Here is a 12083-nt window from a genome sequence, read left to right as displayed (position 1 = left end):
TGTGTGTGCCTGTATGTCTGTGTCTATATGTCAGGTTGGGTGTCAGGCGCCACCTCTCTGGGGACATCTCAGGCCCTCCAAGGTTTGGAGGCCTATCTCCCCCTACCACCACTTCCCCTGCCAGTGGCGGACTCCCTCAGACATCGGTGCGTTGGTGGTTCTTTGTGTCCGGGGATGGGCGTCCAGGTACACACCGGCTCACTCCTTGGCGGCCGCTTATCGGGGCCTGGAGCCTGGTGCTCACTCGGGCCACTTCGGAGGTGGGGTGCCCCCGGCCTCGGTCACTCAGGCACGGCTGGTTGCCGGCGGAGCTCACGGGCGCGTCACTGCAACTCCCCCTGGCTTCTGCTCCGCGGCTGCTGAGTGAGCCCTCATCTGGGACTCTCCTCAGCTCTTTCTGGGACAGTGGCGCGGCTGCCCCTCTGTTGGTCTTCCTTGGTCTCTTGTGTTCTGGGGGCCTCTGGATGTCTGGAGTTTTGATCTCCTCCATACCTGCTTCATGCCCTGGAGGACGGGGCTGTGGCCCCCCCACACCCTCTAGCAGATCATTACATGAAGGAACCTTTAAAAAAAACAAAAAAAACAAGCGCGTCCATGCTCAGAGGTGTACACACGGGTGATCACACCCACAAACTACACCCTTTTTGGCTCCTACCTCAAAGCACACTGTGTTCTGTTGATCTTATGTGCTGCACAATAATGTTTAATATTTAGTATTTACTGTCATATTCCCATATATCATTGTGATGTTGTTTATTCTATTACTCTTGTTCTCTTCTGCTTGTTTTCTTTTTTCTTTCTCAGCAGGTGATCCAGGTGATTGATATATGCATTTTTTATTTCTTTTTTTTTTTTCTGCTCATTCTGTTGGTTTTTGGTTTTTGCCCTTCTCCCCCGTCCCTCTTCTCAGCTGTTTCTCATTCCCTCTTTCTTTCTCCCCTTCTTTCCCCCAGTCAAGTCTGTCCCGTATTCAGTAAGTGAAAATAAAATAAACAATAAAAGGTGAATCAAATGGACCATTACGGCAAGGCTGGGATGGTCAATTTGGTAAAGTAAATCCGTTGGGCATCTTTCTTTGCCTTTAGACAATGATTCTGATGGCAAAAGAGCCAAACGGGACAGGCAAAAAGAAAAAAAAAAACAAAAAAAAAACAAAACATATACATATATACACATATACATACACACATACACGTGTGTATCTATATAGATACACACAAGTCAATACTGTAATCAATTTGAAGTTCTTTTATTTGAAGTCATATGTACATTTATTGCATGTCTTGTATGAAACAGAGTACAGATCCCAGGCACAATATCCTCAATAATAAAATACCACAGCTCACAATAAGCTGCAAGTAAAAACTTAAAGTATGATAAATAAAAATTAAACAAATCTGTATTTCCAACAGATGAATGCCTTCTGTCTGTTTATTAGAAGATTAATCTGAAGTCGTTTGTATAATATTGAATCATATCCTGCCAAAATTCTTTCATTTGAGACAGAAATATATTTGCACCAGTGAGTAATAGCCACCCCGAGTTTTGACATTTGTAGGATTAACAGGAGATTACAATGTTTTCAAATCACAAAAATAAATAAAGAAAAATCATAGATGAGGACTAACCAAAACTTTTAGATTTAAAGAAAATCAAATGAAGAATCAGAGCCAGTTTTGATGTGTGTTGCTAGATCATTTCAGTGCTCCTCCTTTGCTATACATAGTGAGAAGATTCAGCGTCCTGTGGGATGAGCCCAGAACTCCCTTAGCACCAGTTCATCTGGATTTCCTGCAGCATTTTTATGCCTGCCTCTCTCTTTCAGAAGACCAGTCTACTAATAGTATTGAAGCCTCCGCCTCCTCCTCCTCCTCCAGATGGGCCGCAGCTCCCCGGTGGGTTATTGTCATCTGAACCGTTGGGCCTGAATGAGCAGGAGGATGATGGGGCCTGAAGAGCCTGGGTCCGAGCGCTGAGCTCCTGCTCCTAACGACAGCAAGCAGGGGAGAGAAGTGTTATTTCCAAGCGAGATTATATTTAAGCTTAAACAGCACTCAACTTTGCTGTGACAAAGAAGCAACGCTAGTTTGCGTGTGCTTGAAAGTCCATCAGAGCTTTCGCTGCATGTAATTATAGCACCCCCTAGAGGAGATTTACTGCAGTTGTAATGAAAAAAAAAAAAGTGTGGTGGAATGTCAACTCGATGGAGCACAGTTCAATGACTCGTGAAATTACTCTTCACATCTTGTAACAGGACAGTTCAGATGTGCAGTCCAAATAAAAAACTCCTACACACTACATCTCCAAGTTATCCGTAAAAGCACGGCCTGCTTTCCCTTCACCTCTTTCCACCTCGGTGACTCTCTGACTTTTATAACCTCGATTCTTAGAAGTGTTAGTGTTAATGAGGCTTTAAGTCATGTTTGTGTAAAACAGGCAAAATAAGCACAATTTCTATCCAAATACCCTCAGAGTTCTTAAACCACAGATTTAATACGAGCTAATCGCTTCACACTTGAATTTATAGGCAGTGACAGTTTTAAAGGGTAACTGAACACCAGTATATGGAAGTGCATTTCATGTGTTCAACCCAACGTACCTGTAAATAGAGCTTGTTGTCTTTGATAATAGCATCCAGTAGTTCTTTCTGCAGAGGAGGCTCGGCACTCAGTCTCATTCCATTTGCCATTAGTCCCCCATTTAAGCTTTGCCCTGGTAGCTCCTGTTTCCTGTACATGAGCACATAAGCGGTGTCCTTGGGGAAGCGATTAGTAATGTTTTGCACTGATTGGAAAGATGTGAATGTTACTCTGCTATCATTGAAGAGCAGCCAACCTTTTGCCTCCTGGCTACTATTAGGCAGCATTTCGCTTTGTTCACGTGGAAGCGAGGGAGCTGAGCAGGTGTAGAGGTTGGACTCGGCCTGGGCGTTCCCTAAATCCTCTTTGATGCTGTACTGGTTGTCTGGATGCTGTGCCCCATCTGTTCCATTAATATTACGACCATAAGAGTAATAGTGGCCGCTCTCTGACGATATACCAGAATGTATTACGACCGAGCTGAGGACATAGGGGACCGACTGAATCGCCCTGCTCATCTCCTCTGCTCCATCTATCCTTGCCTTCTCCTCTTCCTCATCGTGTTGCGATGATTTGAGTTTCTTGGCCAGATTCTCGCTGCTCTCAGGAGAATCCACTTGCAAAGGAGACGAGGTAGAAGAAGAACACTGTGTAGGTACGGAAGGGTCATGTACAGGAAGTCTGATCAGCGGTGGGATGGTGACATTATCAAGAATCTTCCTACGGACATGGCATTTGGCGTCATATGAAAATCGCAGCAGAGTGAGAATCAAGTATTCAGGGGCAGACACCACTTTAATGGTCTTCTCTGCCCGCTGGAGGGAGCTACACTTCTCGCAGAAATAGGCGTTGTCTCCGTCGAGGATTTCCGGAGCCAGAAAATAATTCACCAGGTCAGGCACGGAGAGAGGAGGCTCATTTGTTACTGGCACAAAATGGGCATTGCTAGCTGGAGCTTTGGCCGAGCTTGGCTCAGGAGCTTCGCTGCCACCATTGACAGATCCCTGACAGAGAGCTTTGGGCTCTTCTGATTGCCTCTGCGTTTGAGGGCCATCCTGTAAAGTGGTACCTGGACAAAAGGCCAAAGAGAGGTCTGTAAAAGGTTCTTCTTTCTCAGAGATGCAGTTGCACAGCATACAGCAAATGCTCGTGATTAGCTTCCCTCCAAACATCTTTTCTATCAAAGTTCTTGTGTCATCTCCAGGTTTGGCCTCTGCTAGAGGCAAAATGGTCTGTTCATTGTCTTCCTGAGCAGACGTTGTTGCAGGGTCTTTGGAGCTCGTGTCAGCTGGGGAGGCAGCTTTTGGTTCAGCTGAATCCAGTGCCTGAAGGGTTTTCTCCTCCTCGTGTAACCTTGGGATCAGAAAACACTCAGCTTTTTATTGAAAAAAAATCAAACAAATTAGTGCAACGGCTATGTCTTTGTTTAAACACAGTTTACAAACAGTATTCATACACAGTTAGCACTCACAATGCTTTATATTCATTAACATTTATTCCATTCCGCTTTCAGTAATGCAAATGATTGACAAGCTATTAATTTAAAATACCTGTCTAAAAGAAATCTGAGGTACTCTGAACAGTCCTGCTGAGAACCCACGTTGAACCAGGGGGGGCGGGACGCTTCCAAGAAGTTTCTGGGAGCATAGGCCGCCCTCTGTAGGACAGATAAACACAAATGAATGAAACACGTTAATATCTGCTGCTGTAGTTCTCCACTAACAATGCTTGTAATTGCTACTTAACAGGGCAACACTAACCTGAGTGTGTGCGAGGAAAGCAAAGAGAAGCTGAAGCTTTTTCATTAGTGTGTTGGAACCGTTTAGATGCAATGATAAAACATGCCTCCTGAAACTGAAGAAAGAGAAAGAAAAGTTGGTTTCATATTTCATTTCACAACAAGAACACCTGCTTTTACAGATTTTATGTCTAAAAGACTCACTCTGTGGCCATAAAAAGGGTCTGGATGATGCTGTTCATGTAGCAGGTGTTCCCCAAGTTGACTAAGCCTGTTTTGCCCGTCTCAGACTTAGCTTGCCTCAGCAGACCAGAGGCAAACGAGTTGGACTGAGACGTCCAGGCACTTTGATTCAACACCAGTTTGATCTTCTCTTCTGCAGATTTTGGTAGATCCTGAAAAGAAAAGAGACGTTTTTAACACAGTAAAAATGCAAAGTAAAAGTAACAGAAAGTCTAACTGAAGCTCCTCATTGCATATCATGTTTCATTTATAATGATCCAAATAAATAAAACATGGACCTGATGTGTTTTGTTATCGTTGAAATATCCAACTACAGAAAGAAGTGTTCTCCCCACTTGGTTACCTTGATGGCCTCCAGTATGTTGTCATAAAGGTCAGGGAAGCCAGAGTACTGGTACATCATGCAGTGTATGAGCTCAGTGAACTGCAGCAGGAACGCTTTGCTAGTGGGAAGCCCATCTGTCCTTAAGGACTGAACTAGATCTACTACATGTGGAACAACCTAAGAGAGAGAAGGGAATAAAGAGAAGAGAAAAATGTTGACTACACCATAGCGCTGAAAACAGCAGAAGGTACAGCTAACATTAATCATAAATATCTGTGGTGCGGTGAGCCATGGGGTGGTTGCACATCAGAAACCCCACAGAGGTCTCATTTGCAGAGTATTTTTGAGCCTATTCATGTTTTTAGAATCTAATGAAATTGGCCAATTCAAGGGCTATTGCTCTGCATTTAAGTGCTTCACACATCATTAGTGAGAGTGTGGTGCCAAGCCCAGAGTTCTGGGAAAAGACGTCTATGCAGCTTTGAAGTAATTTAAGCCAGAAGAGACGAAAATGAGAAAACCAATAAAGTGGCCATACGAGAGGGAAATGGGCTGTGAGGACACAAGAGACCCCCTTACCAAATGGAAGGCCTCGGGAGAGTGCTGGAAACTCAGCAGCATGTGAGAGAGCACGGCCAGCGCCCCCTGACGCACAATGGGGTACCACAGACGACTGAATACCTATGGGTGGAGTTTAAAAAAAAAAAAAAAAAAAAAAAAATCATCTGTTGCGAACATGTTTATTTATAGAGGTGCTTCAGTAAAATGCACACAATTTCCATCTATTAGAAACTCATTGAAGAGTTCTCATTACAAACCAGTTCAATTTTAAGCAGAGTGACATCTATGAGGATAGTGAACTTCTGAACAGCAGCCAGGCCTTTCAGCAGAGCGATGACCCAGGTATCTACATGTTGGGCAAGAGGCCAAGATAACCAGTCAATCATCCTAGATGGACAGAAAAAGGATATGTTAACAGCAAATGACTGGAACAAACCCACCCACTCTTATTAAATAGATCCACAGATTTTCAGTTAAGATAATGTTCAAGCCATTTATACATGCATCCTAAAAACTGTACTTCTCCAGTTGTACAGTACTCTGTTTATAGTAACCATTGTCCATATGTAAATATGTAAGAAAAATTGTGTATGTTTCTGTTCTGTGTCCTGTTTGTTTGTATGTGTCTTTCTGGCTGCTGTTACAACCAAATTTCCCCTTGTGGGACAATTAAAGGATTATTCTATTCTTGTATTTAAATACTGTGGCACTTCTTTTGAACTCAAATAGCTCAGTGTGCAATTTCACCTGCAGAGTGCTTTAGTCATGTTTGCGTCTCTGACGTTCTGGTCTGTGGTGAGGCTCTTGATAAGCACTGTGATCATCTGGACAGGGATATGCTGGACCAGGCTGGCCAGTGCAATGGCTGGGTCAAAGGAAGGGTCTGCGATAATCAAATACATAATGTTAGTTTTTCTTTGTGTTCCAGCGGACACGTGTTGGGATACAAATTACACTTACAGTCTGTAAGAGAAAATAGAAAAAGAAACAAACACTAAGGTTGAACAATATGAAAGTAGAGGTTTATCATCATGAAAACACGATCACAATCATCTATGGTGCTTTATGCATCCTCTATGAAGAGGGGGGATGCTCTGCGGATATTAGGAAAGCATTCCAGGGGCACTGTTCGCCTGAACAATATCAATAAAATGGAGGCCGAGGGACCTTTCAATCCAAAGCGGATCTGCTCACAGAGCTCAAACACATACTGTCCATATAATATTTGAAACAATTTCCTGCTTCAAACCCAGAACATCAATAACATTTACCATCAGCTACTGCAACTTTGACTTCAGCTGAAACTCTCTCAACTATTAGAAGAGTGAAACTGCCCAAGAAAAAAAAAGACTGTGTGTGTGTGTGTGTGTGTGTGTGTGTGTGTGTGTGTGTGTGTGTGTGTGTGTGTGTGTGTCTCATATATCTCAAATACACAAAGGAATAGTGGGAAGTGGGGAACTGGAAAAACTTAAAAACCATCATCACATAAGCAAGTTAAAACAAAAATTTCTGTGACTTAAAAAAAAAAAATCAATATACTTTTCATGCATTTTGTAAATCACTCTTATTTATTAGGGTTGGAGATGGTTTTGATCTTCCATACTTCAAAAAAATAAATAAATGAATCAGTTGATATCAGTGCATAAATTAGGACTAACCATGATTTTACAATGTAAGATGTAAATTATTAAATAAACTAAAACAAATACTTTGTGTGGCTAGGTCATTGTACCCACCAACTCCAGAAATGATTAAGAGCTGTAGCTTCAGCAGAGTGGGTGTGCGTCTTCAAGGAGGCGCACACACGTTTTCTTAAAAACAAGAATAAATCACGCTAAACAGACTGTGAGAATAAATGACAGTAAGTATTAGCTGTCTCTCCACTGAGCTTCTCTTCAGTTGGATGGGCTCATACTCCACCCATCTGAAGTGCACTCCTAATTCTGCTCTGGAGCCTAGATGAGGTAACAGTGTAGCAGCAAATGAACCAGCACTCAACCAGCTGCAGATTCTGGTTGGAGTTCCCCTCCAGCTCTCAATAAAAAATCCAGAGCAGATCAAAGAGTATCATTACTAGCTGAAGTCCAAGACAAGACAGTTATACTGCCCTTCACATACCTTGCAACTCAAAAGTCCCTCCCTAATTAGCGTGTTCCAGAAAGAGCGAGAAAGAACAACAACTTAAAACAAAAAACAAACAAACAAACAAACCAGGATTTGTTTGGCTTCTTAGCAATGTAAAGCTATTCAGGAATCAATAGCAATAGAGCAAAAGTCTTGCTCTTTTCTACCTTAAAACACCACTGCACAATCATGTTAGAGCCTGGTCTGTGCTTAGCTTACTTAGTAAGTCACAAATACATAACAGTGGCAGTACAAATGAAAAGTTTTATGATTTTCCTGCTATTTACATTTAGTGCCACCATGTTTGTTAACTGCAGGTTACTACTCTGACTTCGCAAGTGGCAAAAGCAAATCAAAGGGGGAGTTTGAGATTCAAATTTTGACTGGGAACTCAGAAATTCAGGCTTATTCAGGAGCACATCATTAGTCTATCAAACTGGGGGATGGGTATCACAACAGTAGCCTGATGAACCTCTCAGGAGATGGTAGAAGACAGGAAGGGCTGGTACTAGCGTGTTTGCTGTGACTGAACTTTCAGAATAAGAGTACGGGCATTACCCAACAGCATCATTAATTGGTGGATGGCAGTATGCCAGGGAAGCCCACTCAAATGTGTGTCGAAAATATAAACAGCTGAATTCAAAGTCATTTAAGAGCATTTGAGCTGTGGGCAATCTCTGAGGAAGAGATGTAAATATCAAATAATATTTCTGTTTGAAATGCCCATCCTTAACGCTACTATTAACAAAATCCAAATTTGCTCTTTATGTTGAGTATTTCTTTTTTTTTTCCCTTTCTTTTTTTTTTTTTTTAAATGGCATCTATAACAACAAATGTCTCAAAACTGAACCCATTTAAAAAAATGTAATCACGTATGAAATGACTTTCTTGTTCCTTTAAGGCACAATTTATATGGAATCAAAGAGTCTTACCTGTAGAGGCGATAATAGCAAAGACCTCCTGGAGTGAGGGCAGCAGCGTGGCTGGGTCAGCCTTCCAGATGTTCTGTAGCAGCGCGCTAACTTTCGTCACCTGACCAACATACTCTCTCAGTTCCTGCTCTTGGCTAGAAAAGCAGTGGAAGGAACTGATGGTCCTCACCAGCTGCTGGCAGAACAGAATACCCGACTTATCTCTTGGGATGCACTGCACAAAGTCTGACAGCAAAGTGCTCAGGCGGGCACAGAAAGCGGGATCAGGTCGTTCACACACCATCCTTAAAACCTCCACCTGGATCACACTAAAAATCTCCAGCACCGATGGGCAGCTGATGAGCAACCGCAGGCAGCAGTGAATGTATTCTACTATGGCGGGGTCTTTGCGGTCCAGCTGGCCGTAGCCCTGCTGGAGCAGACTGAGGACGAAGTCTTTGCTGAAGAAACGCTCAAACTCTGGGCGGTGGTAGCGTGCATAGGCTTCAAGAACCTGGGAGCCAATTTGCTTCTGGAAGGCATCTTCACCGAGCAAGATGAGGCGGGTGGTGAGTGTGAATAGTGCCTGACACTGATCCTCTGTCACTTCTCTCTCAGCTGCTTCCACTACCTTCTTCACAATGGCCTTCTTCACTGGAACAGAGTGATTGGAGCTCACCAGGCCCTCCAAAATCTTGTCCATGATGTCGATCTGTAGAGGAAAATTGAAAAAGTAATTAGGTGAACCATTAAAAAAAAAGAGTCAGAAAACATCTGCAGTCACACTAAATGGTGCACTGAACATTTGTTCTGTCACAGTTTTTGTTTGTGATCACACACGTCACAGAAAACATTTTGACTTATGACTATAAAGCAAAGGTGTAAACAGTAAAATTATTAGATTAGAAATCACAATATCAGCAACACCGCTCATGTTGAGCAGTTTGGGAGACAAAATTAGAAATGCAAGGTTACAATTGGCCAGGCACAGACTCCAATGGGGCCCCCTGGATGGCTCTGGGAAGTAGGATTGAAGGCGTGCATTTTGGACATTTAACTGTATTTTTAAAGGTTTTACAACTTTACACCAAAAATAATTAAGTAATACTGTAGTTAACAATTAAATGACAGAACGGTTGCTTTTTCGCGATCTACATGACATCCCGTGACTTTTTCCGTAATTTTACAAATTTCTTAAAATTTACGCCCAAAGAGCGGCGCTGACAGATTTCTTTCATTTACTACCGTAGCATTTCTTTATCGTGTAGTAAAAACGAAAGACACTTATTTTAAGATATCGATGTAGATATCGATATAGCTGTTAAGATACCTCTCGGATTAAAAGGTGTAGTTGAACTTATTTACCTTAACGGGAAGGGGGGCATTTAAGGTGGTTTCAGTGGATCTGTCACTAAATATAACGCACGACTTTGCTATACATTTTTTTTTCAAGTTCAGCGTAATAAAACAAATTTAATGTATTGTCCATCTGCCTTGAAGACTGCACATTACATTACTATGTGCTATTTCACACGTGTTTTGCCTATGATCTATGACTCCTGCCGCTCTGTGTTGCTGCTGCTGTGGGGGATACACACAGATAGCCGACTAGCTTGCTAAAGCTAGTTGTAAAGTTAGCAGATATTTCTATATGTCTAGAAACTAAAGTACGGCTAGAATGAGCGTTAAAACTAAACCTGAGAAACAGTGCTGACCTCTCCATAGCGGCAGTTTTACTAACAAACTGCCCCCAACAAAAATACAATTAAAAGAATTTTTTAAAAAATTAGAAGAAGAAGAAAGAAACAGCCGAAGAGGCCTGCCGTTAGCCTACAAACTGACTTAGCATAAATGCCATCATGTAACTCAAATAATCCAACCTGTGTGCTTACCCAAATAAAGCATGTCAACAGCGTCCGACCAGAGTAGCTTCTGCCGTCGGTCAGAGCTAAATGTCTTCAGAGAGATAAAACAGTTTTATGTGTATTTATTTTGGTCCATTTCCTCGCTCGGAAACAGCTGATTAACCGTACAGCGACGTCATTCCTATGGACAGAGACGGTGGTAGGACCCTTGGGGTGAAGCTATTTTTCTCTTAACTTTGCCTGTTCCGCTTTTGTTACATTTGTGTAACGGTCAGTCGTGTGGGTTTCCACGGATGGCGCTGCTGGCCGTTTGACACGCTTCCAGTTAAACGAAGCTGCGTTTCCGCGAGCATTTTCGAGAACCTTTATCCTTTTATTGTACACTTCGTGTGTTGCGTTCAACCACTACTCGTTCATCTGCCCTTTTTGGGATAACGCTACGATTAAAAAAAAAAATCATGAAAAGATGGAAACCTCCCAGCTTCCACCTAACATCCAGATTGATCTGCATCTTGGAATTGTGATTATCAAAGACTTTATTTTCAAATTTTTGCATCCATCTGCACTTTCACACTGAATTAAGGAGATGTTGTTTGTTATACGAATGGAAGAGTTAGGCATGTGTAATTTAACAAGAGATAGGGGCATTTTCTTCTCGGCCCAGTAGGATATGTAATCTTGTTTGTACATCTTTGTTTTTTTGGGTTTTTTTTTTTTTAGCGTTTTTTAATACTACTACTACTACTAATAATAATAATAATAGATTAAATGCCTTTCCGGTAAGGGTATTAACAGTTTGTTCTCCACCTCAGCTTCAATGTGTCCAGTTTACAGACAGTCCCTGAGCCTTAATGATTCTCCCAGCAGACTCCTGAGTACACTGTGCTTCCCATAGCAGAGTAACATAGAATTTCCATCATTTGGTGCACACATTGACTCCATTAGTAAATAGAGCCTGCTCATCCCCAGCCTCTGTGTTGGTCTTTCATTTCAGCCTGTTGTCCATGTTGACACCCAGGTACAGTGCATGTATGTCTGTGTAGCCATCTTCTTCCAAGGGACACCTCCCTGGTCTTTTTCACATACAGAAGCAAATGATTGCTCCCAGACCACTCCACAAAGGCATCCACTATAGTGCTCACTAGTGTTCCTACTGCCCATTACTAATACATCTACTCACTGCAGAACTGTCAGGGGATTTCTAAAGGTTCCATGACCTAGAATTGTACTGAAAGTCTGAGGTGTACAAAGTGAACAGGTGTGGAGACAGCACAGTCTCCTGTGGAGCTCCTGTACTGCACATCAACAAATCAGACTGAGCACTGCCCAGTCTTACATACCGCAGCCTCTCTGTCTCTCTGTCAAGCAGTCGGTAATCAATGAGATGGTTGATGTGTTTGCTGACATTTCCTGTAACTTTTCCCTCAGCAGCAGCAGCTGAGTTGTATGAAATGCACTTGATAAATCAAAGAAGCTTATCCTCACAGTGCAGCTCTTACTCTATAAATGGGGAGTAAGCTCTCTACAGCACATAGATGACTGCATCATCCACTCCCAGAAAACGTGTTACTTTAGGAAACACAAGTGGGACTGAAATATTACTTTACTATAATATTTCACCCTATCAATCACAAATATTGACTTGGCTATGTCTTTTCTCTAATCAGTGAAACCCATCAAACTTCCTAGAGGGGTGATGCTAGTGTCATTGGCTTCAGAAATGAGTTATAATATTAA

At 42.3% G+C, this 12083-nt stretch overlaps 1 protein-coding gene across 1 annotated transcript; it reads right to left on the bottom strand.

Annotated features, from left to right (window-relative positions):
* Positions 1 to 1460: 1460 nt before the first annotated feature.
* On the bottom strand, positions 1461 to 10515 carry usp38 (ubiquitin specific peptidase 38). The gene is made up of 11 exons (XM_085355809.1): positions 10374 to 10515; positions 8503 to 9193; positions 6194 to 6329; positions 5704 to 5833; positions 5465 to 5566; positions 4904 to 5062; positions 4522 to 4712; positions 4340 to 4433; positions 4130 to 4236; positions 2600 to 3932; positions 1461 to 1986 (listed from the first exon to the last, which is right to left on the bottom strand). Exons 2-11 carry the CDS (start codon positions 9182 to 9184, stop codon positions 1822 to 1824), a joined length of 3099 nt encoding a protein of 1032 aa, XP_085211935.1. The 5' UTR covers positions 9185 to 9193; positions 10374 to 10515; the 3' UTR covers positions 1461 to 1821.
* Positions 10516 to 12083: the final 1568 nt, after the last annotated feature.

Source organism: Diplotaxodon limnothrissa, linkage group LG6, assembly GCF_057381915.1.
Source record: "Diplotaxodon limnothrissa isolate DT_005_m linkage group LG6, D_limnothrissa_male_GT1.1, whole genome shotgun sequence".
Classification (NCBI taxonomy): domain Eukaryota; kingdom Metazoa; phylum Chordata; class Actinopteri; order Cichliformes; family Cichlidae; genus Diplotaxodon; species Diplotaxodon limnothrissa.
Note: the sequence above shows the minus strand (reverse complement) of the source record. Positions and strands in the feature narration are given on the sequence as shown.

Excerpts from the sequence above, each read along its gene's own strand:
- usp38 (XM_085355809.1), bottom strand. The coding sequence starts at position 9,184 with ATGGACAAGATTTTGGAGGGCCTGGTGAGCTCCAATCACTCTGTTCCA. Across the intron at positions 4,434-4,521 it reads ACCCTTTTTATGGCCACAGA|TTTCAGGAGGCATGTTTTAT; the intron begins GTGAGTCTTTTA and ends CTCTTTCTTCAG. Across the intron at positions 3,933-4,129 it reads CTCAGATTTCTTTTAGACAG|GTTACACGAGGAGGAGAAAA; the intron begins GTATTTTAAATT and ends TCTGATCCCAAG.